Source organism: Callospermophilus lateralis, chromosome 8, assembly GCF_048772815.1.
Source record: "Callospermophilus lateralis isolate mCalLat2 chromosome 8, mCalLat2.hap1, whole genome shotgun sequence".
Taxonomy (NCBI): domain Eukaryota; kingdom Metazoa; phylum Chordata; class Mammalia; order Rodentia; family Sciuridae; genus Callospermophilus; species Callospermophilus lateralis.
In genome coordinates, this window is record NC_135312.1 from 111,265,265 (window position 1) to 111,291,336 (window position 26,072).

Consider the following 26,072-nt stretch of genomic DNA (forward strand, 5'->3'; position numbering starts at 1 on the left):
TAAAGGGAGCTGTGGTACTTTACCTTAACATCTTTGCTACATGGAATTCATGCAACCCTGACGTTTATTTTTTATTGAGATCTACACAATGATGTGGGCACTTGTAGTTTTTAGAAACATCTTTGTTAATAAGAAATTCAGAAGCTTTGGCCTGAAGGAGGAATTTATATATTGATCAGTAGTTCTCCCTATAAAAAGAGGAACAGTGTACACTCATTATATATCCATCACTAATTACAATGTGGATTACAGTGAACATAAATTGAATTATCTGGTGAATGAATAAGGAGATTTCTGACTGAACACATGAGCTCCTTAAGGATGAAATCTTTCAAATTAGGGGTAAGAAGTAACTTGTAACCAGCTGCTTCCATATTTCCTGCAAATTGCTCCTATTGCTTATTTTGGAATTGTATTATGGTATAAAAGAAGAGCAAAATGAATGTTCAAACACAGAGATGTTTAGCTTATGTAAAAATTCCTTAAATCTTTATGTTGGGATATAAAATATCACTTTTACATATGACATACTGACAACAGAACAAACCATTAAGTTTTCTGTGCTACTAGCCACAACTAATCTCTATGTTATCAAAATTCTGCCTTTAGAGTTTGCTGATGCTTTCTTCTGGCTGGACAAGTTTGCTCAATTGAATTTATCAATTCAGTTATTGTACTTTTCATTTCCAAAATTCCTATTTGGTTCTTCTTCGTAGTTTCTCTTTGGTGATATTTCCATTCTATTCATATAGTTTTCCTGATTTCACGTTGAATCACCATTGTATGGTAGGATCATGTGAGCCAGCAGGGCTCACCATTGGACAGCTCTTCTTGGGGGATGGGGAAGTTAGTCTTTGGAGCCAGGGTGACTCCCAACATTCTCCCTCTTTGTTATTAAATGAGAGTGGGCATCCCGAAACGGGGGATTAAGTGAGTCAACTACTGTAGAGGCCTGTGCTTTCAATTTATTGAGCATTCTTACACTGGTAATTTCTAATTATTTGATAATTCATATTTCTCTATTTCTTTGAGGGTTGGTTTCTGGAGATTTTATGTATCCCTCTAAAATGCCATGTTTATCTGTTTCTTTGTATTTGGTGTGGGGCACGGATTTTTGCTCCATAAAGAATCAGCCACTACTCCCAGATTTTGTGATCTGGTTTCAGAGAGGACTTTCTCCACTTAGCCCACCTAGAAATTCCAGACACCTCTCAAGACTTTTCTGATGATGCATCCTTTCCTGTGTGTGCAATCTCCTAATCCAAGAAGTTTAGCAGTTTCTATTCAAGGTCTGTAAGGGATGCTGCAGTGTCTCTGGGGCTGTAGTGGGCCACAGTACAGGAGCTCCCTCTGGTGTTTGTATATATTATTGCAGACTCAAATGTACTTCATTCTAAGATCTGCAAATCAGTATCCCATTTCTGTCAGTGACAGAATTCAAGCAAGATAGAAACTGGCTCCTCTGGTAAAGTTCTCTAAAAGTCAGAATGTTGGACCTACGTTTTACTCTTTTCTCTTTAGATTAAAGACAGGAGTTGGGGATTTCTCTCAATCCAACCAAACCATGCCGAAGATAGGGGCTCTGCTGATGATGCCACCAATTTCCCTACTGGCTTCAGTTTGGTCGTGTCTTTTAAATCCATGTCTCCCTGGGATTTAGCAGGTCTAGAAAATCCTGTTCCACCATCTTGCTGATGTCACCCACCTTATTTTTTTCTGGTTCTTATTTCTCTTACAGGACTGTGAATCCCCTCCCCGTTTTTTAACTCCTTCACCAGTCACATCTAAAAGGTATATCCCAGTTTTTTTTTTTTTTTTTTTACTATTTTCTCCCAACTGGGATACCTTTCCAAGACTGTCCTCTCAGAGCCACACAATTCTAAGTCCTCTTCTTTATATAGTGTTTTCACACTAGGGATATTCTGTTAGCTTACCTTAGATTCTCTCCTCTCCTGTTTTCTAGTTTTCCAGACTCATGAGCCCTTATTCTCCACAAAGGCTTATACAAGAACTTGAGAAAAAAATTACTCTGCTAGAATTTGGTATTTATATATTTATTTACAAGTAATTTGAAAATTATAGTGTTCTCTTGTTATGTTGAAGAGGTGAGTAATGTATGATTTGTTTTTGTTTTAGCTTTGTATAGTTTCTATAGGATGTGTAAAGAGATTTTTGGTTTTGGCAACTTTCCTTTTTTATTGGTTCTTTTTATTGGTTCTAGTTACATATGACAGTGGAATCTATTTTGACATAATTATAAAAGCATGAAAATGGTCAGGAGAGGTGGCACATGCCTATAATCCCAGCAGCTTAGGAGATGGAGGCAGGAGGATCACAAATTCAAAGCCAGCCTCAGCAAAAAACTTAGCAAGCACCTAAGCAACACAGCAAGACCACTAAATAAAATATTTAAAAGGGCTGGGGATGTGGCTCAATGGTTGAGCAGCCCTGGGTTCAATCCCTGGTACCAAAAAAAAAAAAATATGGAGCATATCTTGTGCTAATTCAGTCCCCACTACCTCTCCTTCCCCTCCCCTGCTACCTGCTCCCTTATTTCCACTGAGACACTGAGATCTGCCATTTACCCATAGCTCTTTTTACTTCTTATGGATGAACATGATGGCAACTTTCACTATTATCCTTAGGATAATATATTCTTGACTTATTCCTAAAATGAGCACAACTGATCTTAGGAACCTTCCATGATACAACAGACTAAGGCCTGGCGCTCTGGCAGAAAGAAGCCTCAAATTTGTCACCACAAACCCTTTCGATGTTAGACATTCTCAGCCTCATGAATTTGGTAACATCCAATTCATGATGGGCAACTCACTTTATTTGGTATCCTATAGTCAGTTTCTATTAAGGCCTAATCATTAACTAAGGACTACTTCTCAAAAGGAAACTAAGAGATCAGGGCTTTGCTCCAAATCCCAGAGATCTTCAAAGCGATTTTTCCCATCAGAAGTTGAAAATGCTTCATGCCCATACACAGGATATAATTAGTGACACATTTCAAGTCCACTGGACCTAATGAGTCAAAACTAATGAAGTATATATATAGTGCTTGTGTATTGTTAATCTCCTGGAGAGCTTTATTTTACCCTGAGGTTCTACTCAAAATTTCTGAATATTCAATAAACAGATCAGTGCAGCTTTTCCTAATGTGTTTCTGTTTGGATTACTGTTCACAAAAAGATCTCCCATTTTGCTTATAAGAACAATTATATGTCTTGTTGGTTGAAATTATGTACCACTGCACTTTCTAAAAATAAAAGGAACTTCTGCAGGGTGATTTCATCTACTTCTGTCGAGAATACTTGTTTTCTGTTTATCCTTCCAGGGTTTTATGTGCACTGTAGGCATATGTAATTGTTGTTTCCCTCTTCTTTACCCAAAAATAGCATACTGAATTATTACACATACATTTCTGTACCTTTTTTAACAGTCTTTTGCTTAGCATTATCTCATTCAGGAATAGAGAATTTTGTCTTTTGTACATGTCTTAGTGTGTACTGATAAATGTATTCCTAAAGCAGTTCCCCAATGATGAATAGCCTCACATATATCATTCCACACACACAAGTATATCTCAAAAAAGTATGACTGCTGGATCCAAAGATGTATCTGCAATATCAATAGCTGTCAAGTTATTCTCTGTGAAATAAGCAATTAATAATTGCATTGGCAATGTATGACAATAAAGATTCACCTAAAATTTATAGAACTTTCAATTTTATCTAAACTTTTATTGATTTTAATGAGATAAAGTATCTCTTTATATGACATCTGACATCAGTCTGGTCAGACTTTTTATCCATTTTTCCATTGCGTAATTTTTTAACTCATCAGTACCTCGAAACTAGAGATTGGCCCTTTGTGAAATAATCTAAGTATTTCTCCAGTTTGTTTTCTTTTGATGTAACTTAATAACAACTTATAGTTCTATCTTGCCGTGCAGGGTTGTTTTTTTGGTTTGGTTTGTTTTTTTTTTTTTTTGTACCAGGAATTGAACCCAGGGGCACATAACCACTGAGCCACATCCCCAGCCCATTTTTAAATTTTATTTAGAGAAAGAGCCTCTCTAAATTGCTGAGGCTGGCTTTGAATTCACAATCCTCCTGCCTCAGTCTCCCAAGTTGCTGGGATTACAGGTGTGTACCACCATACCCAGCTAGGTTCTTCTTTTTAAGTTGGATTTATCAATCTTTTCTATTATGGTTTCTAGAATTTTGAGTTGTTGCTACAGAAACCTCTCCCACTTTAACATAAAAACAAAGGAGAGAGATAAAGTTAATTAAACTTTCTGCATACCTTTTTGTTTAGAGGGGACGTTAAGCAAAATGGTACATGGCTCCATAACAGGTCACATTCCCACATATTAGCCAGAGTTCTTTGCAAAAAGTGGCACACAAATTCTGACATAACCTGTCTTTAGAAACGTTTCCCTGTCCAATGAGATATATCATGACCATTTCTAAAGACAGGATATGTCAGAATTTGTGTGCCACTTTTTTCGCAAAGAACTCTGGTAATATGTCGGGATGTGACCTGCTTATGGAGCCATGTACATTTGGCTTAAATTCCCCTCTAAACAAAAAAGGTATGCAGAAAGTTTAATTAACTTTATCTCTCTCCTTTGTTTTTATGTAAAGTGGGAGAGGTTTCTGTAGCAACAACTCAAAATTCTAGAACCTTAATAGAAAAGATTGATAAATCCAACTTAAAAAGAAGAACCTAGCTGGGTATGGTGGTACACACCTGTAATCCCAGCAAACCTTGTGAGACTGAGGCAGAGGATTGTGAATTCAAACCAGCCTCAGCAAATTAGAGAGGCTCTTTCTCTAAATAAATTTAAAAATGGGCTGGGGATGTGGCTCAGTGGTTATGTGCCCCTGGGTTCAATTCCTGGTACAAAAAAAAAAAAAAAATCCAAGTTCAAAGAGCTGTTAATGGCAGAAGTGGTAATTCAATGTGATACCAAAGCTTAGTTACACATTTTCCACTGTTTTAACACGTATCACCAAACACTTGGTGTTGTTGGTAAGCTCGCTCAAATTTTTTTTTCCAAAATGAAAAAAAAAAATGTGGAAACTTGTCATTTGGGTTATTCCAAACATTTTTATAAAAAACTAATTGTGTCTCATTTTCTTCTGTCTTAAAGCCTGAGTCACCTGTGTATGACAAGGCTATCACCAGCCATCAAAAAATAGAACACCGCATGTCTGCTGAATGAGTGATATGCAACTGTGAACTATAAACATATGGCAATTAAACGGCAAAATCTATGCAATTCAGACACAGCTGTGTAGGGAAAAAATAGTGCTGATTTAGTGCCCATGCTCATTTAAATTGTAAAAAAGTTAAGTATGACTTATGTGTAATAAACCACCTTTAGAGAATTACAAGACGAATTTACTATTCACATACCTTCTATTACAAACTCAAGTTGGTAGAAAAGTTATCTGCAACCATTTCAAATTATATGCATATGTTAGGTCTGTACAGGTGGAGTGAGCTAATCAACAAAGGTAATGTTTGATATCTAAGATTTTCATCACTGACATCAATTATGAAAATGTCATTATAAATCATTATGAATGTACATTACTAAACCAATGAATAGTCAAAATGATCTGAATTCACTGAATTATTTTTAAGTAAATGGGAGAAACTTCAGTGAGTCTAAACAATATTTCTATTGCCCCTGAAAATGTTTTTGTTACTGTATCACAAAGCTAACAATTTTCTCCCTATATAATATTCCATGATTTGGTTTCAAAAAGACACTGCACCAATGATCCTATAACTATATATAACCAAGTAAGGAAAACTGTTCTCCAAGATCACAATGATTGTGAGACCTAATTTTTGGGTATGTGCTTTCTAATTAAAATAAAACACATGTATGAGAAGCATCACATATTTAATGTCAAAGTTTGAATTCAAGTACAAAAATTAAACAACACATGATTTCAACATTAAAAAACCATAACACTTCTTATTCAAACAATACAGCGAATATCAAAAACACAAATGAAGCATAACTATAAAAACCTTAAATATATTAACAGCAAAATTACAATTTTTGTAACAAATAATTATTAACTAAAATATTTAGTTATTTTCAAGGACCACAATGTTAGATTGTTTTTTCTTTAGTACTGCATAAAATTTGTATATTAATCTTTTTGCCTCATCATTTCTTTCTACATAATAGCTAGATGCTTCTGGTTATATAAGTGTTCCAATTTCCAATACAGATAGAGATCCTTGGTCATCAATCTAGTATAACCATTGTCTTCAAGTGGTTTACATTTGTAAAATGCTATACTGCAAAGTTATACAAAAAAAAAATTAACAAATTACTGGGATCTATTACCCACTTAGGAAATAAGAAAATCTCAAAAGTTTAAAAAGAATAGTAGCTTGCTAAACCACTGAATAACTTTTTAAACTTTCCATTTTTATAAATTTTGCAACTCTATGTTATTCTTTGAATTATAGCAGATGTTTATTATGTTGGCATAAACATATCATTTTTGAAGCCAAATGTGCAAACCCGATTCTAAAATAAAACAATATTTTAATTTGCATGCTTTTCACAAGAAATTTTCATACTAATGTTTACAGATTTTCTTCAGAAGAATGAGGCCTGATTGGAGATATATAGTCGTTGTCCAACATGGCTGCCATTAGCAAGAGATATTGTTGGTGACAAGGGATAACTTGGATAAGAATAAGGCCTTGAAGTATAAGGAAGCACGCTGGGAGTCCCAGAAGAGAGGGTAGCACTAACAGGGGAAAGACTATTTATTGAGCTGCGACGGAAATTGTAGTCTGTAAATAAATACATGAACAATTATGCTGCACATCTTTATGGACACAAATTTAATTCAAAGAGATAAAGCATTAAAATTATAATCACATTTTAACATAATGTTCTAACATTTTAAAATCCTGATGATACTGTACTGGTGGTAAAGATTATTTCCATATTCACTGCAATTCAAGTCCTTAGTTTTATCAAGTCAGTATTAATGTTGCCTTCACTGACACAGTGCATTTCAGAGATCTTACTAGAATATACTCCTTGTCTTTATTTATATAATTTTTTTAACACAGAAAAAGAGAACCTCTGATTTCTCTTCTCCTGTTCTGACACTAAGGGGCAGTTCATGAAGAAAAGATAAAAAAACAGAAAATTCATAGTTGCTTTTTTTGAAACTATATTAGACATCAAACCAGTAGAAACATTTACCTCTGGATTTCAGAAACATTTGGTAGAAACTAACTGTCCAATATTTCATTATTTAAATGCTAATATAAACATTTATAAACTCAACATACCAATTTAACATTAGAGTCCTACTGGTACCACAAAATAGTAAAATGAATCATGTTGATAAAATAAACTTTTAAGAAACCATTATCAACTTATAGTATAGAAAAATATCCAAAAATTAACCCAAATTATTTAAAAAACAATTATATTTGAAATATTACAGTTCCACAATAAATATCCATCTTATGCACCAATAATTTCCTGCTTCATTAATTGTAATAATTATGTGTGTATACTAAAGACCAAATTTTCAAATCCTGTAGTTTCCAAAAACTCAACTATGTTCTTTAGTGTAGATAAGCCAAAGTGTGACAATGACTATTTATAAAAGTTATCATGTTTCTAGAAATAGAAAAAAAGGAATTAGGTCATCTAAAATGTAAAGTTTTTCTTTTCTATAATACTATCGTGGTACTACAAATGAGGCCTAAAACATATGAGCATTAACTTAATGTTGTCAGGGGACTTAATGTTTAGCCAACAGGAATGAGATCAACTGCAGAAGAATAAGCTCAAGCAACATCAGAAAGGACCTAGTTAAGAAAAAATGGAAAAAATAAAAATCAGTTAAATACAGGTTTAACTTCTAGCATTGTAAAACTCAAAATACTTTCATAACCTTTTAAATTTTATAAAAAGATCAATAAGCAGCTTGAGAAAAACATGAATACATATAACATATACAGTTCAAAATATTTTCAGTATTTTGAAACTGGATAAGGAATTACTTTGTTTCATCACCCTCTGAAGTAGCATGACTCCAGGTTTCAAATATTTTTTTTCCTTTTTTTTTTTTTAATAATTCACTATGCAGGAGTGTTTAAAATACTGAAACAATGTTCCTATATTATAACTGCATTTTTGAAAAGTACTAAATCAGTCAGTTCCTTACTAGCCACATACTATGATGCACCTAGTTCTTTAAATTTTACCAATGAGGTCATCTACAACATAAATCAAAAGAGAAGACTTCTGCAGATAGGGAAATGTAGTTTTCAAAGACAAAACAACTTTTGTTTTAGGTTTACATCTATTCAAGAGGTAGGTATTGCAGCCTATTCATGAAATATGCACACAGAGATGTTTTCAGAAGACTTCAAAAAGAAGCTAAACAAATAGCTGGCTACTAGCACAATGCTCATTAGCATATCTGCATTTGACAATCTGCTACTGTAAATCTTTAACTTAAACACTCATCAACTGATGTATTCCCATATTTTTAGGGAAACTAAATTAAATATAAAATTATATGTTGATTCTCATGTATTAATTCATATAGAATAAGTGAAGAAGCTAAACACCAAAAAATAAAGAAATAAATAACCCAATCAATAAATGAGACAAAGACCTAAACAGACACTTCTCAGAAGAGGATATAAAATCAATCAACAAATATAACAAAAAAATGTTCATCATCTCTAGCAATTAGAGAAATGCAAATAAAAACTATTCTAAGATATCATCTGACTTCAGTCAGAATGGCAGCTATTATGAAGACAAACAACAATAAATGTTGGCGAGGATGTGGGGAAAAGGGTACACTCTATACATTGCTGGTGGGACTGCAAACTGGCGCAGCCAATATGGAAAGCAGTATGGAGATTTCTTGTAAATCTGGGAATGGAACCACCATTTGACCCAGCTATCCCTCTCCTCAGTCTATACCCAAAGGATTTTAAAAGAGCATACTACAGGGACACAGCCATATCAATGTTTATAGCAGCACAATTCACAATAGCTAAACTGTGGAACCAACCCAGATGCCCTTCACTCATGGATAAAAAAAAATGTGGCATATATACACAATGGAATTTTACTCAGCAATAAAAGAGAATAAAATTATGGCATTTGCAGGGATAAGGAGGGGGAACATGGGAGGAATAGACAAACTCTAGATAGGGCAGAGGAGTGGAAGGGGAAAGGAGGCGGCAGGGAGTTAGCAAGGATGGTGGAATGTAATGGACATCATTATCCAAAAAAATACATGTATGAAGACATGAATTGATGTGAATATACTTTACATACAACCAGAGATCTGAAAAATTGAGCTCTATATGTGTAACAAGAACTGTAATGCATTCCACTGTCATTTATTTAAAAAAAAAAATCAATAAAAAATGCCAACTTGATTTTTAAAAAAAGAATAAGAAAACAACTTTCCCTCCAAATCCTACAAAAATTAGGCAGCAAAAAAGTTGGATAAAGTTTTATAAGCACATCAAAAATAAATTTTACTCCTAAAACCACTAAGAATCTAAATATATTCAGAAAAACATCTGGGTGATCAAAAATAAAATACATATCAAATAAGATAATGGACGAAATATAAACTCAAAATACTTAACCAGTGGCCTAAACCTAGAAGTAGAATCACATTTTATTTAGCTCTAACATATAATTTGCACATTACAGAAAACAGCAGAAAATCCCTTTAATGTTTATGGAGAAATTAATGTGAGTTAAATTCCTAGCACATATTTGCCCACCCTGGTTTTTCTTCCCAATTAACATCCTTAACTCTTCCCACTGTTTCTGCCTCAGAAAGGGATCTGTATTCCCTTTGCCCCTTCTTAAGGAATGACACAGAGCCAACTTCAGAATTTAACTTATACTTCATATTATTCAACTGTCTTAATGCTTCAAACTGAGGTACAACTGGCACAAAATAAGATGCATAAACCCTATGTGTTCATTTCAATGAGTTTTGATAACTGTATAAATCATGTATTCCAAAACCCAAACAAATTATAAAAAATATCCAACAATCCAGAAGTTTCCTGTGCCCCTCTTCAGTCAAGAGCCTTTCTGTCGGAAGCAACCACTTTCTGATTTCTATCATCACAGATTAGCTTTATTGGTTTTGGACTTTATTAATTTTAAGGTTTTTTATCCTAGCTTTTTTCAATATAATCTCTAACATTCATTCATATCATATAGTAATTTGCTTTCTTTTGTTATTATTCCATTGTATAAATATATAACAATTTCTTTGTTCACCCATTGATAGAATACTTGAGTTGTTTTTATTGATGTAACACTTGAGTTGTTTTTGAGTATTATGAATAAAGCTGCTATGAACCTTCTTACACAAATATTTCATAAATATATTCAAACATATAAGTTTTGGGTAAATAACTGAGAATGGGACTGCTGGGTCACATAAAAGAGAATTTTCCACTGTGCCCATTTTATATATACACTAGCAAAACGTAAGACCTCTAGTTAATTACTCTATATCCTAACATTTGGCATTGCCAGCATTTTTAATTATAGTCATTCTAGTGCATGTGAAATTTTATCTCATTGTAATTTTAATTTTGATTTCCCTTATGACTAGTAATGTGGCTATTGAGCACTTGGACATCTTTGGTAAAGTTATCTGCTCAAGCCTTTTGCTCAATTTTATTGGCTTTGTCTTTTTATTGATGATACTAATCAAATTCTTTGATCCTAAATAACAGACCAGAAATAGGTTGAGATAGTAGAAGTCTCTAATGACCTCTTCCATATGAATGACAAGAGACAGAAGATGACTGAGTAAGTGATTGATTTATATTCCCAGAGCTGAATGGAGAAAGAGTAAGTTTAAGATCAGGCATCCTGATTCCTAGGAAGTATTATTTTCATTTGATCAAGCTTTTTCACTTGGGCAATATTCTTAAACAGGATTTTCAAAAGAAAGTATTTTAGATTATTATAGGCAGGAGAACAGAAGTAAAGCAGATAGTGCTACTCTAATTGGATTTTACTTGCACCTACCTACCCATTCCCACACCTCCCATTTCAACCCATGAAGCTCCTGCATTTCCTTGTTTTATATGCTAAATTTATGTAATATTTCATTTGAAGAAAAGATGTAAGAACAACTGCTCTAATATTATGTTAGAGATGGTATTGTAATCAAATTTTCTATGATTTCATATTTATATTCTGAATGAATACAAATACTTTCAAAGAACAACTCTGATGTACATAAAGACTAAACAAGCCAAACTCAGAAAGACAAATGTCATATGTTTTTTTCTCATATGTGGAAGCTAAAGAGAAATAAGTAAAAGAAAGATGTGGGGCAGGGGGGTCTCATAAAAATCTGAGGCAGAGCAGAACTGGAGTAGAAAATAGGGAAGGGGGAGGAAGAAGAGGGAAAGGGAAAATATACAGAGGATTGACACTGACCAAATTATTGTTATATCCTACACATATATGAATATGTAATAATGAATCCTACCTTTATATAGAATTACAATGCACCAATAAAAATATATGGGAAAAGAATATCAACATATAGGCTTAACCTTAAGTTCCAATTCAATTCCAGCAGTAATGGCTCACAAGAACCCTGGATTCAGAGCTTCAGTTGATGAATGTGGAATGAACAGGAAAGCAGCCACAACTGACACAGGAGCAAGTGTAGAGACTGGCAGTACATTAACACATAACTGTTTATGTAGTTTTTACAATTTGGTCTATTGTATTCTCCGTCCAGCACGAGGACCACCTGGTAGTGAGTATCACCAATGTGTTTCTCAGTGAAAATATAAGGAACAGACATGCTAATTTATTAAATGTTTCTCATTTTATATCTAATTCCATACTGCACGTTTGGACTAAAGCACTATTTCTGGAGATGCTTCTCTGTATTAAAAATGAGGAAACCCCTTAATAAAAACTTGAACATGAGGGCTGGGGTTGTAGCTCAGTGTAGCTAGCATGTTCGAGGCACTGGGTTCAATTCTCAGCACCACATATAATAAAAAATAAACAAAATGTACAGTGACAACTAAAAAAGTATTTTAAAAACGAACAAAAAAACCTTAAACATGAATTCAAAGGGTCCTCTCATATTAATTTTGGCTATCTTCATCTTTTATTTCTAACTACACTTCAGACTAATTTTCCATTAAAAAGTATATTTCTTTTTTTAAATATTTATTTTTTAGTTTTAGGTGGATACAACATGTTTATTTTATTTTTATGTGGTGCTGAGAATCGAACCCAGTGCCTCACGCAAGCTAGGCGAGCACGCTACCACTTGAGCCACATCCAATTTCTTAATTGGTTTCTTTCTTCTTCTTGTTTATCTACCTTAGTACTACCACCACATCCACCCTCTTTTGGATGAACCATTAGTATAAAATTCAGCAACTGTCAATATATTCACAAAGTTTGTACAACTACCACCATTCTAATTCCAGAACATTTTTATCATCCTAAACAGAAACTCAGTACCCATTAGCAGTCAGTCCCCATTCCCTCTTTTTGAGCAAACACTAATTTATACATATAAATTTGCCTATTCTGGACTTTTCACATAAATTTATGTGAAATCATACAACTTCCATAGTCTCTGAAAATAGCCTCTTAGAATAATGTTTTCAAGGTTCCATATTATAGGATGTTATCAGTATTTCATTCCCTTTTATGGTTGAATAATTCCATTGTATGGATAGACAACATTAAATTTATCCTTTCGTTATTTGATAATATTTATGTTGTTTCTACCTTTGGGCTATTAAAAATAATGTTATTAAGGAGTAGTATGTATAAATTTCTGTGTGGATTTGTTTTCAATTCTCTTGAGTAAATACACAGGCACAGAACTGCTAAGTTGTATTGATAAATCTGTCTCAATTTTTAAAGAACTACCAAATTTTTCCAATGTGGCTAAACCATTTTGCACTCTTACCAGCATGTATGAGGATGACTATAATAACTATGTACACATATTAAAGACCAAAATTTCAAATCCTATATTTTCCAAAAACTCAACTACGTTCTTTTGTCTATGAAATACATTTCTCAAGCCTTTAATACATATATTAAACATTTCTTTTAAATTTCTGTGGCTCTGTATTGAAATGTTAAAAAACTTCCTCATTTTACCATTTTATAATTTCAATTTCTAACACTCAATAATCATAACTGAATAACTTTCTTTAACTGAAATACTAATATTGTGAAAAAATACAGAGATAAAAAAATTCTATATTGGAGTACAAATCACATTTTAAAAAATATTTTGTACTTCCCATTCTAGTATAGAAAACCAAGAGCTAACTATAAAGCACAGAAAAAAAATTTCTCCAGGCTGTTGATTTTTAAGCATTTTATAACCTGTAAGATTTTGAAAATCATGAATTAGAAAATTTTAAGTATACTTTTGGCTGGGAAATTTACTGACATTTAAAAAATCTCATTTGCCCTATTACAATCACTTTTTAAAAATTTGCTCTCTACTTAATGTTCCCTATCAGGCTACTAACAGCAAAAGGCAAGTAGCAGACTTGAAGGGACCAATACATTTTTCTAAGACTAGACTCACAGAGTAGCTTATGAATTTCTGTTTAAGATGATTTTAAAAGTGACTGAATAGTGTAATCTTAGTAATAAATGGCTGAAGAGGAAATAAAGTTAACCATACATAACTGCTTCCTTATAAAGTTCTGCTTAGTTCTCTATTACTTTTCAAATTGTTTTAGTGGGAAAAAAAATCATTGGCTTTTGTTTTTAAACCAAAATTATTTTTTTAATTTACAATATATTCAAAAGTAATGATTTCAGCTTTAAAATCTTCCCATGAAATTTTGCCAGTGTGTAACAACTAGCATAAACACACATATTTGTCAGCTATTGTACCTTTATTTTAAGAATTACAGCTATTTTATTCTAAGTTATCTAAGGATTAAAATTTAAATCTTTAAAAGCAAGGGTGTGAAATTCTAAAAAATGCAAACTAAGTGGTTGACAAGAAAAGAAGGAAGACTAGAATACAAACGGGCATGCAGTACCTTTTAAGGAAGATGGAAATGTTTATTTTATTGATTATATTGTCATTTTACAGACATATATACATTAATCAAAAAGAACCAAAGTGTATACTTCAATTAGGTATATTTTGTTGTTATTTCAATTAAACCTCAATAAAGTTACAAACACACAAAAAAACAAAACCCAAAGTATTTTGGGTTAGCTTCACTGTTTCCAAATTACATCCCATACAATTCAAGAATACGCATCCCTAAAAGAAAAATCCCTCAGCAAAATCATCTTGGGAAAAGTTTAAGAGAAAAAAAAAAACTTGAAAGAAGAAAAGGTTTCTACCTTAATTATTTAATATGATAATACTCATGATAATTTTCCAAGGGGCATATGTAGTATAGCTTTCCCCAAACTTTTTTGACCTTATAGTTATTTCACTGAACAACTTGGAAAATCAATATAGGAAGAACTCTAACGGGGATTAATGTATAATAAAAACATTAAAAATAAAACTGAAAAATTCTTCAAATATGTTAAAACATAGCAATTACAAACTCAAATCACTCTATAGAGGTCAAGACTTGACACCTCAACAACAACAACAAGAATCAAAGAGGGCCAAATATGAAACAAAAAATGACTATTTCTATTGAAACTAAGTCTAATTGCTTTCCTTTCGAAGAACTAAAGACACCAAACAAATCATGTCTAGAGTTTCAAAGTTTGATACCTTTGTACTGAGATAATTAAGGCAAACTCCTTTTAATGTTAGTTTCTAAACATTTTGAGAATAGTACAAGCAGCTTAGGAGAGGAAAAATTATGACTTGTGCAATGGCAATCTAGGCTTTAAAACTCAGAACAAATTGTGACTCACTAAATAAATTATAGGCACAAATGAGAAGAATATAGAAAGCCTTAGAAACTTTTCAAGTTTCATTTCTGTCAGCAAAATCAGTCCTCATAAATCAAAATTTAAACCATAAAAAGTTGTAAAGAAAGTAGTTCTGAGACCAGTATCATATATTTGAATTTTGAGCTAAAATTTAATATTTATAAAAATAAAGTTACAAGTCTCAAAAATAATAATATATTTCTTTTTGTAGTATATATATATCTCTAGATTATATTAATTATAATAATTAATAGTTAATGAGGACTTCATAAGTGCCAAAATAACCATACTAGATCAGTACAACTGAATCCTTACATAGATTCATAAATACTCTTTCTCAACCCCTTTGACAATGAGAAAATGGAAGTACAAAAAGGAGAATTAACTTACACAAGCACACAGAAACAGCACATGCATTGTTTACCAGGATACTATTTTCTTTGCCTCTACATATATAAAGGAGACTCAACAGTAATAATCCTCACTCAAACCACAAATTGCCTTTAACTTCCTACTGCAGTTTATCTTTCCCAGTAGCTTGGTGAATTCTAATAAATATTAATTTTATTATAAATTGATCTAATAAGATTTTGGCTTGATAAGATTGAAAAATATTAGAGTCCCATTTTCTGACAATTTTGAGAAATACTAGATAATATATAAAATATAACATATAAAAATGTAACAGGCTCACTCCATCTCTAATTTACAATAATGTTTACGATCTCAGTGGTTTAGTGTACATAACAAGTTCAAAGTTTTGAAAATAAAAGTTTAACTTTAAAATTTTGATTAATGAACCAGCAAGTAACAGAACTAGTAAAAACAAAACAGCCCACAAGGTTTTATTAGACAATTCTGAATATTTCTTATATCCAAAAGAACAACTTAAAACTGGTTTTCTGAAAACTAGATATATCATAATACTCCTAAGAGACTTTCTCTTACCTGTTTATTTTCTCCATATTCTTCTACACAGGTCCAGGCTGAAGAGATTGTGTTCCCTGTCTGTAAGCAGTGGAGACAGAAAAGAATTGTCTTTAGAGTGATATTATCCCTATCTTGGAAGTGCATGGAATCCTTGATAGCTTTAGTTAAAAACTTTTGATCATTATATAAGAAAATAAATTTAGAGCAAAAGAAACAAGTGGCAAATAGTTATAACTTCTGAAGTTTTGTAAAGATGAGCAGAGAACACTATTTTTATATCTAAATGAAAATTACAGCTAATATATCCAAATATATTTATTTTTCTAAGTGAATTAAGTTCTTACTAGAACTTAATTTCTTGGAATTTCCAAGAAATAGTACTCTATTCAGGTAAAGAAAGGATTTTAGAAATAAATGAGATTACCTAATTTATAAGAGCCAAAGAATCTAAGCAAAATTTACTTAAAACCTAAGTTAACCATATATAGCACACTGTGGGCATCCATCTATTTTAGTAGTTATTTCTTTTTTATATTCCTTAAAGCTTTCTGTCAAGGATATACATCGAATTACATGCTAAAAAAAAACACTGTGCATAAGTTATTAAGAATACAATCAATAAGTGTTGGCGAGGACGTGGGGGAAAAGGCACACTCATACATTGCTGGTGGGACTGCAAATTGGTGCAACAAATCTGGAAAGCAGTATGGAGACTCCTCAGAATACATGAAATGGAACAACTATTTGACTCCTCGGTTGATATCTAAAGGACTTAAAATCAGCATTCTATAGTAACACAGCCACATCAATGTTTATAGCAGCTCAATTCGTAATAACTAAACTATGGAACCAACCTAAATGCCCTTCAGTAGATGAATGGATAAAGAAATTGTGGTATATATACACAATGGAATATTACTCAGTATTAAAAGAGAATAAAATTATGGCATTTGCAGGTAAATGGATGGAGTTGGAGGATATCATGGTAAGCGAACTAAGCCAATCCCCAAAATCTAAAGTCTGAATGTTCTAATAAGTGGATACTGACCCATAATGGGAGCAGGGACATGGAAAAAAATGGAGGAACAGTGATTGGGCAAAGGGGAGGGAGGCAAGGGGGCATGGCGAAAGAAAGATGTTGGAATGAGATGGACATTATTGCTCTAGGTATATGTGTGACTGCATATATGGTGTGAGGACACATTGTTTATAACCAAAGAAATTAAAAGATGTGCTGCAATTGTGTACGATGAATCAAAATGCATTCTGCTGTCATATATACCTAATTAGAATAAATAAATAAATTTTAAAAATAATGTGCATGCATAAACATAAACAAGTGAAAATGAAGTTCTACAAAAAACTTTTGTAGATTTTAAGGAACCATTTAAAGATTATAATCAGTACAAAAAAATTAACAATATCTTGTTTTCATACAATGATCTAGATTACATTAATAAACTTTGTTCTTAATCATTAAAAACAGCATCTGGGGGCTGGGGATGTGGCTCAAGTGGTAGCGCGCTCGCCTGGCATGCGTGCGGCCCGGGTTCGATTCTCAGCACCACATACCAACAAAGATGTTGTGTCTGCCAAGAACTAAAAAAATAAATATTAAAAAAATTCTCTCTCTCTCTCTCTCTCTCTCTCCCTCCCTCCCTCCCTCCCTCCCTCCCACTCTCTCTTTAAAAAAAAAAAAAAAAAAAAAAAAACAGCATCTGTTTGAAAGCAAGCCTGTGACAATTTACAGGGTCATGACTTAGACTTCTAAGAAGGGTGCTGCACGTTTTCCCTTCAAGGGTTGACCAAGTCCCAAGAGGGAGATTAAAAGCAAAAGAAGGTGACAAAAGACAAGTTTTTAAGGCTGACAAAAAAAGAGCTAAAGAGCTATTATGAGGCATGACTAGAACCCAGAGTATAAAACTAAGTCAGAAGTTGTCCCACTTTAACATATTAAATTCAACTTTGTATCTTCTTAATTCCTGCCTAGAATATAGGATTGTCAGTCTTAAGCCAAAATAAATGCTTTCTGAATAACATTAGGTTCACCTTCAAATCAGCTCTATAATTTTTCACATGCAGTATCTGGCATTCAATAAAAAAAAGATCAAGTATATCAGGAAAGAAACCTGCACTAAACACAGCTGTCACCGGTAAAAGACCTCCAAGGTGTATAGATAACAAAGTTTTATAACTAATTATTAAAAGAATTGTGCCTAGGGGTGGGGGCTTTGGCTCAGTAGTAGAGTGCTCACGTAGCAAGTGTGAGGCACTGGGTTTGATCCTCAGCACCACATAAAAATAAACACATAAATATTGTGTCCATCTACAACTAAAAAAATATTTTTAAAAAAACTGTGCCTAATATACTCAGGGAATAAAAGACTAAAAATTTTGGAAGACAATGGAAATCATAAAGAGTTGAATGAAATCACAGAACTGAAAAACAAATCCAAATAAATGGTTTTGTCAGCATGTTAGACACAAATGAAAAAAAATAATTCATGAACCAAATGACATAAGAAGACAGACTAAATTATGAATAGAAAATATAGAATGAATATAATCCATTATGTGGGACAGAGTAAGAAGGTCTAACATATGCATAACTGGGATACTGTAAAGAAAGAAAAAAGGAAATGGGACAAAAGCAATATTTGAAAACAGAAAAAATTTACCTTTCTAAAACAAACAAAAAAAGGACTGATGACCTAGCAAAAATATCCTTTCAATCAAAAAATACAACCAGACAACCAAAAACTAAGATAATTTATCATCAGCATCTCCATTTAAAAGGAAATATGGGCACATGTTCTTGAGGCAAAGAAAATAAACCATTCTGATAAAAGCATGGAGACATAGAAAGAAATTAAGGACAAAGGAAATAATAAATGCATGAATAAATATAAACATATATTAAGTCTAAAAACTACTACAAATTAGTTATTGTGGGGTTTAAAATACATAAGGGTTAAACTACACAGAAATATCAATTAAAATATTTAAATTGGAAGAAAAAATGAAAAAAACTAAAGTTCCTTGTATTGTCTAGACTATAAGAAAAGTACTAACATTAAACTTAAATAAGTTAAGAATGCATGTTGTGGGGTTGAGGTTGTAGTGAGGCACTGAGTTCAACCCTCACAGCACCACATAAAAGCAAATAAAATAAAAGTATTGTGTCCATCTACAACTAAAAAAAAAAGTTCTTTAAAGAATGAATATTGTAATTTACAGAGTAATCACTAAAAGAACAGTCCAGGTAGAATTAGTAATACTAAAGAAAAGAATGCAAAGAGACAATATGAAAAAAATATAAACAAATGGCAAGATGAGAGACTTAATCCTAAACACATCAACAAATACATTAAATGCAAGCTGACCAAATACTGCAAGGACAGACTCTGAACAAACAACAACAAAAAATCCTAACCACATATTGGGGCCATCTCAATGCTAAGAAACAGGAAATCTGAAAAGATGGGAAAATATATAATATACAAACTTTCACCAAAAAAAAAAGTTATTACTATATCAGAGAAAGTAGCCCTTAAGGAAGAAATGCATTACAGAGACAGTGTGACACAAAATATGATAAAGGGCTCACTTCACCAAAAATAAAATAAAATTCTAAATTTCTATGTACCTAATGTATAACCTCAAAATATATAAAGCAAAAATTGACAGAACTTAAAGAGAGAAAAATAAGTCTATATTTACAATGGGTGATTTTCATAACCCTCTCTAAAGAAAAGGAATTTTTTTTTTTTTTTGGTGATGGTGCTGGGGATTGAACCCAGGGCCTTGTGCATAAGAGGCAAGCACTCTAACAATTGAGCTATATCCCCAGCACTAAGAATGATTTCTTTTGTAAAACTCTGAAAAAGAAATTTGGACTAACAAAGGTCACCTAAATAGTATATGTAGTGGTTATAGGCTAAATTGTGTTCCCAAAAAGTTATGTTGAAATCTAAACACATAGTACCTCAGAATGTAACCCTCCTCTTTGGAAATAAGTGCACTATAGATGTAATTAATTTAAATGAGGTCACACAGAAGTGGAGTAAACCCTTCATCTAATGTGAATGATAGATAAAGAGTAGAGAAAGAAGAGAATTCCATGTGCAGACACAAAGACACAAAGAGGAAAGAGCCATATTATTACAGAGATGGAGACCAGAATGATTCATGTATCGACAAAGGGAATTCAAGGACTGCTGGCAAATACTACAAGCTCTCCTGGAGGCTTCAGAAGGAACATGATCATTGAAAACCTTGATTTATGATTTGTAGCCTCCAGAACATGGAAAATTAATTTCTGTTGTTTATAAACCATTCAGTTTATGGTAATTTGCCCCAGCAGCCATGAGAAAATTGATAACACTGTAATCACCAGTTGCAAACACATTTTTTTAAAAAAAATAAATGAAACAATACAGAATATACCTTCTAATTATTGCAAAATGAGTACCAAAATTATGACTACAACAGTTTTCATATGTAGAAATTAATACCCATGGGTCAAAAAAAAATCAAAACAAAATATTTTAAAATGCTGACAAAAATGAGACACACAAAACAGTTATAGAAATAGTTTTTACCATACTTAAGATGAAAATTTACAGCCTTTAAATGCACATAGCATGATTTTTTAAAAGGCTAAAAATGGGGATTGGGGATGTGGCTCAAGCAGTAGCGAGCTTGCCTGGCATGCACGTGGCCTGGGTTCAAACCTCAGCACCACGTACAAATAAAGATGTTATGTCCGCCAAAAACTAAAAAATAAATATTAAAAAATTCTCTCTCTCTCTCTTTAAAAAATAAATAAATAAAATAAAGGGCTAAAAATGTTAAACTTGGACGGCTCCTTAAGCAACATGTATATAAAATCAAAGGAGATATAATATCAGACATACACAAACTCTTCCAGAGATAAAGAGAAAAATTTCTGAACTATTTTTATGAGGAAACTATGGTCCAATCTCACTTATGAACATAGATAATGAAAATTCTAAAGACAATATAAAAAATAAAATTTAGAAAATATAAAAGAGATAATGCACTATGACCAAAGTTGGTTTATTCCTAAGTACGAAGTACAAAGTTGAACATTCAGGTATCAATGCCAATTTTCTACATCTGGGGTTGTGACTCAGTGGTAGAGTGCTTGTCTGGCATGTGTGAGGCACTGGGCTCAATCCTGAGCACCACATATAAATAAATAAATTAAATAAAGGTTTAGCAACAACTAAAAATTTAAAAAACATAACAATAATGTTAAAACAATCTAAATACATACAAAAAAGTATGATAAAATTCTTCGTCCATTCGTGATAAAAAATAAAACCTGAGAACAGAAGGAAATATCTATTAAGTGATAAAAGGCTTCTATAAATAAAAGCTATAGCAAACATCCTACCTTAATGAAGAAATATTTTAAAAGTTTATAAGGATGTCTGGACAGCAGTTCTAGCCCGTGCAAAAAGTTTATGAACAGAAAAGAAGAAAAAACTCAACTGATGCAGCTGACACTATAGAGTCAAACCATTAGAATCAAATAAATAGTTTTATTTAATGTTAAAAAATAAATTATATTTATATAAAGTAGAAACAATCAGAAATCAAAAGTAAAAGAAGGTATCTTTTACAATGGCACTGAAAAATACTAAGAATAAAATAATGAAAAATGAAGAAAGATATTTATACAATAAACTACTGAATGTTTGAGAGAAATTTAAGAAAGCCTAAATAAATGGATCATGAATCATGTTCATTAATCACAGGGCCTGATACTATTAAAATATTATTAGTTTCCAAACCAATCTACAGAATTCAATTGCATTCAAAATTCCAGAAGGATTGCCTTTTATAAAGATGACTCTAAAATTCCTATTAAAATGGAAGAACTAAGAGCAGCTAAAATAAATGTGAAGGAAATTAAAGTAGGAAAACATTCCTTTCCAAATATCAAACATTTCATAAAATTTGCAATAAGATAATGGAGCATTAATGTAAGGACTAGAGCAATACAATAGAGAATCCATAAGATATGTATGTACATATATGTGTGTTGTGCATATACAAATATACTTGGTTTATGCTAAAGTGGAACTGCAAAACCATGGGAAAATGAGTTTTCAATAAGTAGCGCTAAGTAAGTGAACATACATATTGGTGGGGGAAAGCTTTGACTTTTGCTTTACTTAAACCTTCACTAAATTTAGAAGACTTTTAAAAGTTTCTAAAAGATAATATAGGAGAATACTTCATGACCTTGAAGTAAATGAAGATTTCTTATGCAGGACACAAATGGCACTAAAACATTAACAAATTAAGTCATGTTAAAATTAAAATTTTGACAGAAATACCATGAAGACAGTAAAAAGAAAAAAAAGTATTTGCAAAATATAATCACACAAAGAAGTTGTGATTCTTTGTGTATATTAAGAAAGGAAAAAACCCAGACAAAGCATTAGAATAATGGGACAAGAGACCTAAGATAACAGTTCTTCAAAAAGAGTCTAATGCACCATTAGAAGATGTTCAATATTAGAAAACTGTGATATAAAATTATAATCTTAATGAGACAGCAATATATGGCAGCCAGAATGTCCACATCTAAAAATATTGCTACCTAAGTATCAGCAAGAATAAAGAACAACTACAACTCCCATATATTGCTGCAGAGGCATAAATTAATCACTTCGGAAAACTGTTTGGCACTATATACTTAAGTTTTAAAAATAAAATCCCACCAAATGTACTGAAATGCAATAAAATGCATAAAAATAAACATAAAAACAAAAACCAAGAAAGTATAAGAATCTGCATAATCTCATTATTAAAATAGCCCTAAACTAAAGCACTTTGTATTCCCATCAACAGAAACAGCAAATAAATTATTTCATTTGAATGGAACAAAAAAACAACATGGATCACTCTTACAATGTTGAAAGAAGCCAGAAGAGTATATAAAAGGTTATGAAATTTCAAAAGTACACAGAATTAATAAAAAAAAAATGGCTTCATTTGGGAAGGAGGTAGGCTAACGTCTAGCAGGAAATACAAAAAGGCCTTGGAGGGCGGTATTTTGTCTTCATCTGGGACTACTAGAAACAGTCCTTTGTAGTAATTCATTGGCTGACACTTGTGATTTGTGCACTTCCTGTTTACACATAATGTTATAACTTAAGAAGTAAAAATGAGGGGTAAAAAAGGGGACTAAAACACCTGCCAAGGATACACATGATGAAGAAGAGGATAATATATAATACAATAAAATACAAAATCCCTGATGATTACATAGTTACTATCATAACAGAAAAATATACAAAAATAAAAACAATTTAAACTAATTTTAAAACTATGATAGTGACTTTTCAGTAGAGATATTAAATGGAAATACTCTTAAATATGGAACAGGTCTTTTCTTCATAATGTCTTCACTACCTACCACTTAGTTTTCCTGTTAATTTTTAATCTGAATGGTATCAAGTTTAACAGGGAACAATGCTGGAATTTAAATGATCAATTTATGATAACTAAACTTCATTAAGATTATAATTTTATATCTTATTTAGTAATATTGAGCATATAAGAAATGGTGATAATTGTCAGAGCAAAGGCAAAACTATAAGCAGAGTCTCATTGTAGTGTCAAACACAAGGTTAGTACCCGTATGTTGGTACAATTTAATTATCCATTTTACTAATGTCATTTATTTTTAAAATGTACCAATTTCTCATGATATATTGTGAGAAATTATTTCAAAAGGGACTGTTCAGACAATAAGGGTTTAATCAAGAGAATTAAAAAAAGAAAACTAGGGAAAGGCTTGTCAAAAAGTCCAGAATAAGAATAAATTATACTTCACAAAGATCAGAAACAGGATCTTAACCTGCTTTCTATAAAATGGGAATCACTTTATGTATTATTTTTAGTTTTCTATTATGTAGGAGTAAGAGAAAAACAGAAAGATGAACTAGGTAAAAATTCCTAATTAGGATCTTAATTCATTAATTTCCATGAGATATAATAATATTGCAGATATGACTTTTATGAAAGTGTAACAAGAAATTTTAAGTCATTTAAAACTGTACAAACACATTCTGTATATCTGAAGATTTTACTGCTCTTTGATCAGAAGAAAAAATCCATATAATTTTTAAAGTAATTGGTATGATAAATGAAAACTATTTTACAGACTCTCAGATATGTTACACATCTATTTATTCTCTTGAAGACAAAAAAATAATTGAATGTATAGGATTCCAGTGTATCCCAAATAAACCTGCCAGATTGGCATACTAAACTGAAAGGTACAATACTATCTTCTCAGTCCTGTACCTGTGTAGAAGAACACCCTGAAGAAATGCAATGCTAGTATAAACTTAAATTAGAAAGAAATAACATAAGCTATTGCCAAATACTTCCCATTTGTGAAGCTTTAATATTACAGATGTTAGTATTCCAACTATAAAACTGTGGATATTAATTTAAGAAAAATTATAAAACATATATAATATGATCCGTTACAGTCTACATTATATTTTATTGACACAGATAAAAACAAGTCTTCCTCTAATGCTTTAAAAACAACTACTACGGGCTGAGGATATAGCTCAATGGTAGAGCACTTGCCTAAGATGTGTGAGGACTTGTGCTCAATCCCCAGTACCACAAAAACAGAATATATAAACAAAAATAAAAACAACTACTACAATCATAATCTCTTATTCTATTTTATAAATATATACATACATATAAAATGCATACTTATCCAATATAAATTCCTTCGTATACCTCAGTCTATGCTTCCAGAGTTTCTACCATTTTAAAACTTCCATTTCATAAGAATCTTGAAAATTATATATTAGTTAATTTCTACTTCCTTGAAATAGATGTACACATCATGCCATTAACCACCATTTACAATTTAATTGTTCCTGCCAACTCCATAATTTACATCCTTTCCAATCCTTTCTTCTTTCTGCTCAAAGCACAGTCAAATTTTATTTTTCCTTCACCTCTATCTTTTAACCTTATAGCAAGCAGATCACTTTATCTAAAACTACTACTAAAGGAGTACTAAAGGACATGGTACTCACATATATAATGCAGGGCATAGCAACAACAAATTATATATATACAAAGTCCCTTGGTTTTACAAATCTTGATGGATTAAAAATTGTGCTAAGGGATGGGATTGTGGTTCAGTGGCAGAGTACTTGCTTAGCACATGTGACATACTGGTTTCAATCCTCAGTACCACATAAGAAACAAATAAAGATATAAAAAATTGTTCTAATAAGAACAACATAAAAAATACTAAACCATTGAGTAATATTATAAAGAACAAGTCATTTAGGATTACTCTTGTTTTCCCAAGAAAACAATATTCTAAGCAGAATGAAGAACACCAAGAAGTGTCTGTAACTATCTATGAACAGGATATGTACAGATGATCAAAGCAGAAGATACATACCTAAGGTTAGGTAAGATGGGAACAACAGAGCATTCAGAATATAGAGTTCAGAGTATTTGATTATACTACAACAGCAAGCTATTGTAGATCCCTAAGCAAGAAAATAATGAAAAAAACATATTTGGACTGATAAATTATCATGATTAAAACATGGCTGAACTGTGTGTTGAAATGTTTTGAATATAATCAGAGTAAACTGAGAGTACCAAGCAACAAGGGACCAGGAGATAAATAAAAACAAACCTTGCCTGTTTGAAATTTTGCCATCCTACAAGCCCTAATACCAGATCACTTCAGTGTAGTGTGGACCTGGGACACCTGGCTAAATCCTAAGAAAATCATTTTAATAAGTTGAAAAGATCTTGTGAACATATCTTATTTATAAGATACCTTTGTAGGCATCTTGTAAATACCTTTGGGATTTTAAACTTTATTGTAGGATAATCATTGACAACCAATATCATATGTGTCAAGTTGACAGATGATGACAGTTAATAAACAGAAAATGAGAACATAAAGCCTAAAGAAATGAATAATAATAGAGATACTCATGAATAACTGTGATTTGAACTGATAAGGCCAAAATGGTCTCTGAAGAGTAAATAAGGCAGAGACAAAAAGCCTGTCTCATAATATTTTAATTTTAGAAGAATAACTTTC

The 26,072-nt window shown here is 32.0% G+C and overlaps 1 protein-coding gene across 2 annotated transcripts in view; it reads right to left on the reverse strand.

The window, feature by feature from the left end:
* Positions 1–6,640: 6,640 nt before the first annotated feature.
* The window catches only part of Rbm46 (RNA binding motif protein 46), a 33,754-nt gene continuing 14,322 nt past the window's right edge, over positions 6,641–26,072 (reverse strand). Inside the window, exon 4 of one of the 2 annotated variants that reach the window (XM_076864958.1) lies at positions 6,641–6,840. In XM_076864958.1, coding sequence (XP_076721073.1) covers positions 6,641–6,840 — 200 coding nt within the window. Of the gene's footprint in view, positions 6,841–15,950; positions 16,007–26,072 lie in introns of those variants that run through there. The other variant, XM_076864959.1, reaches the window with a different exon arrangement.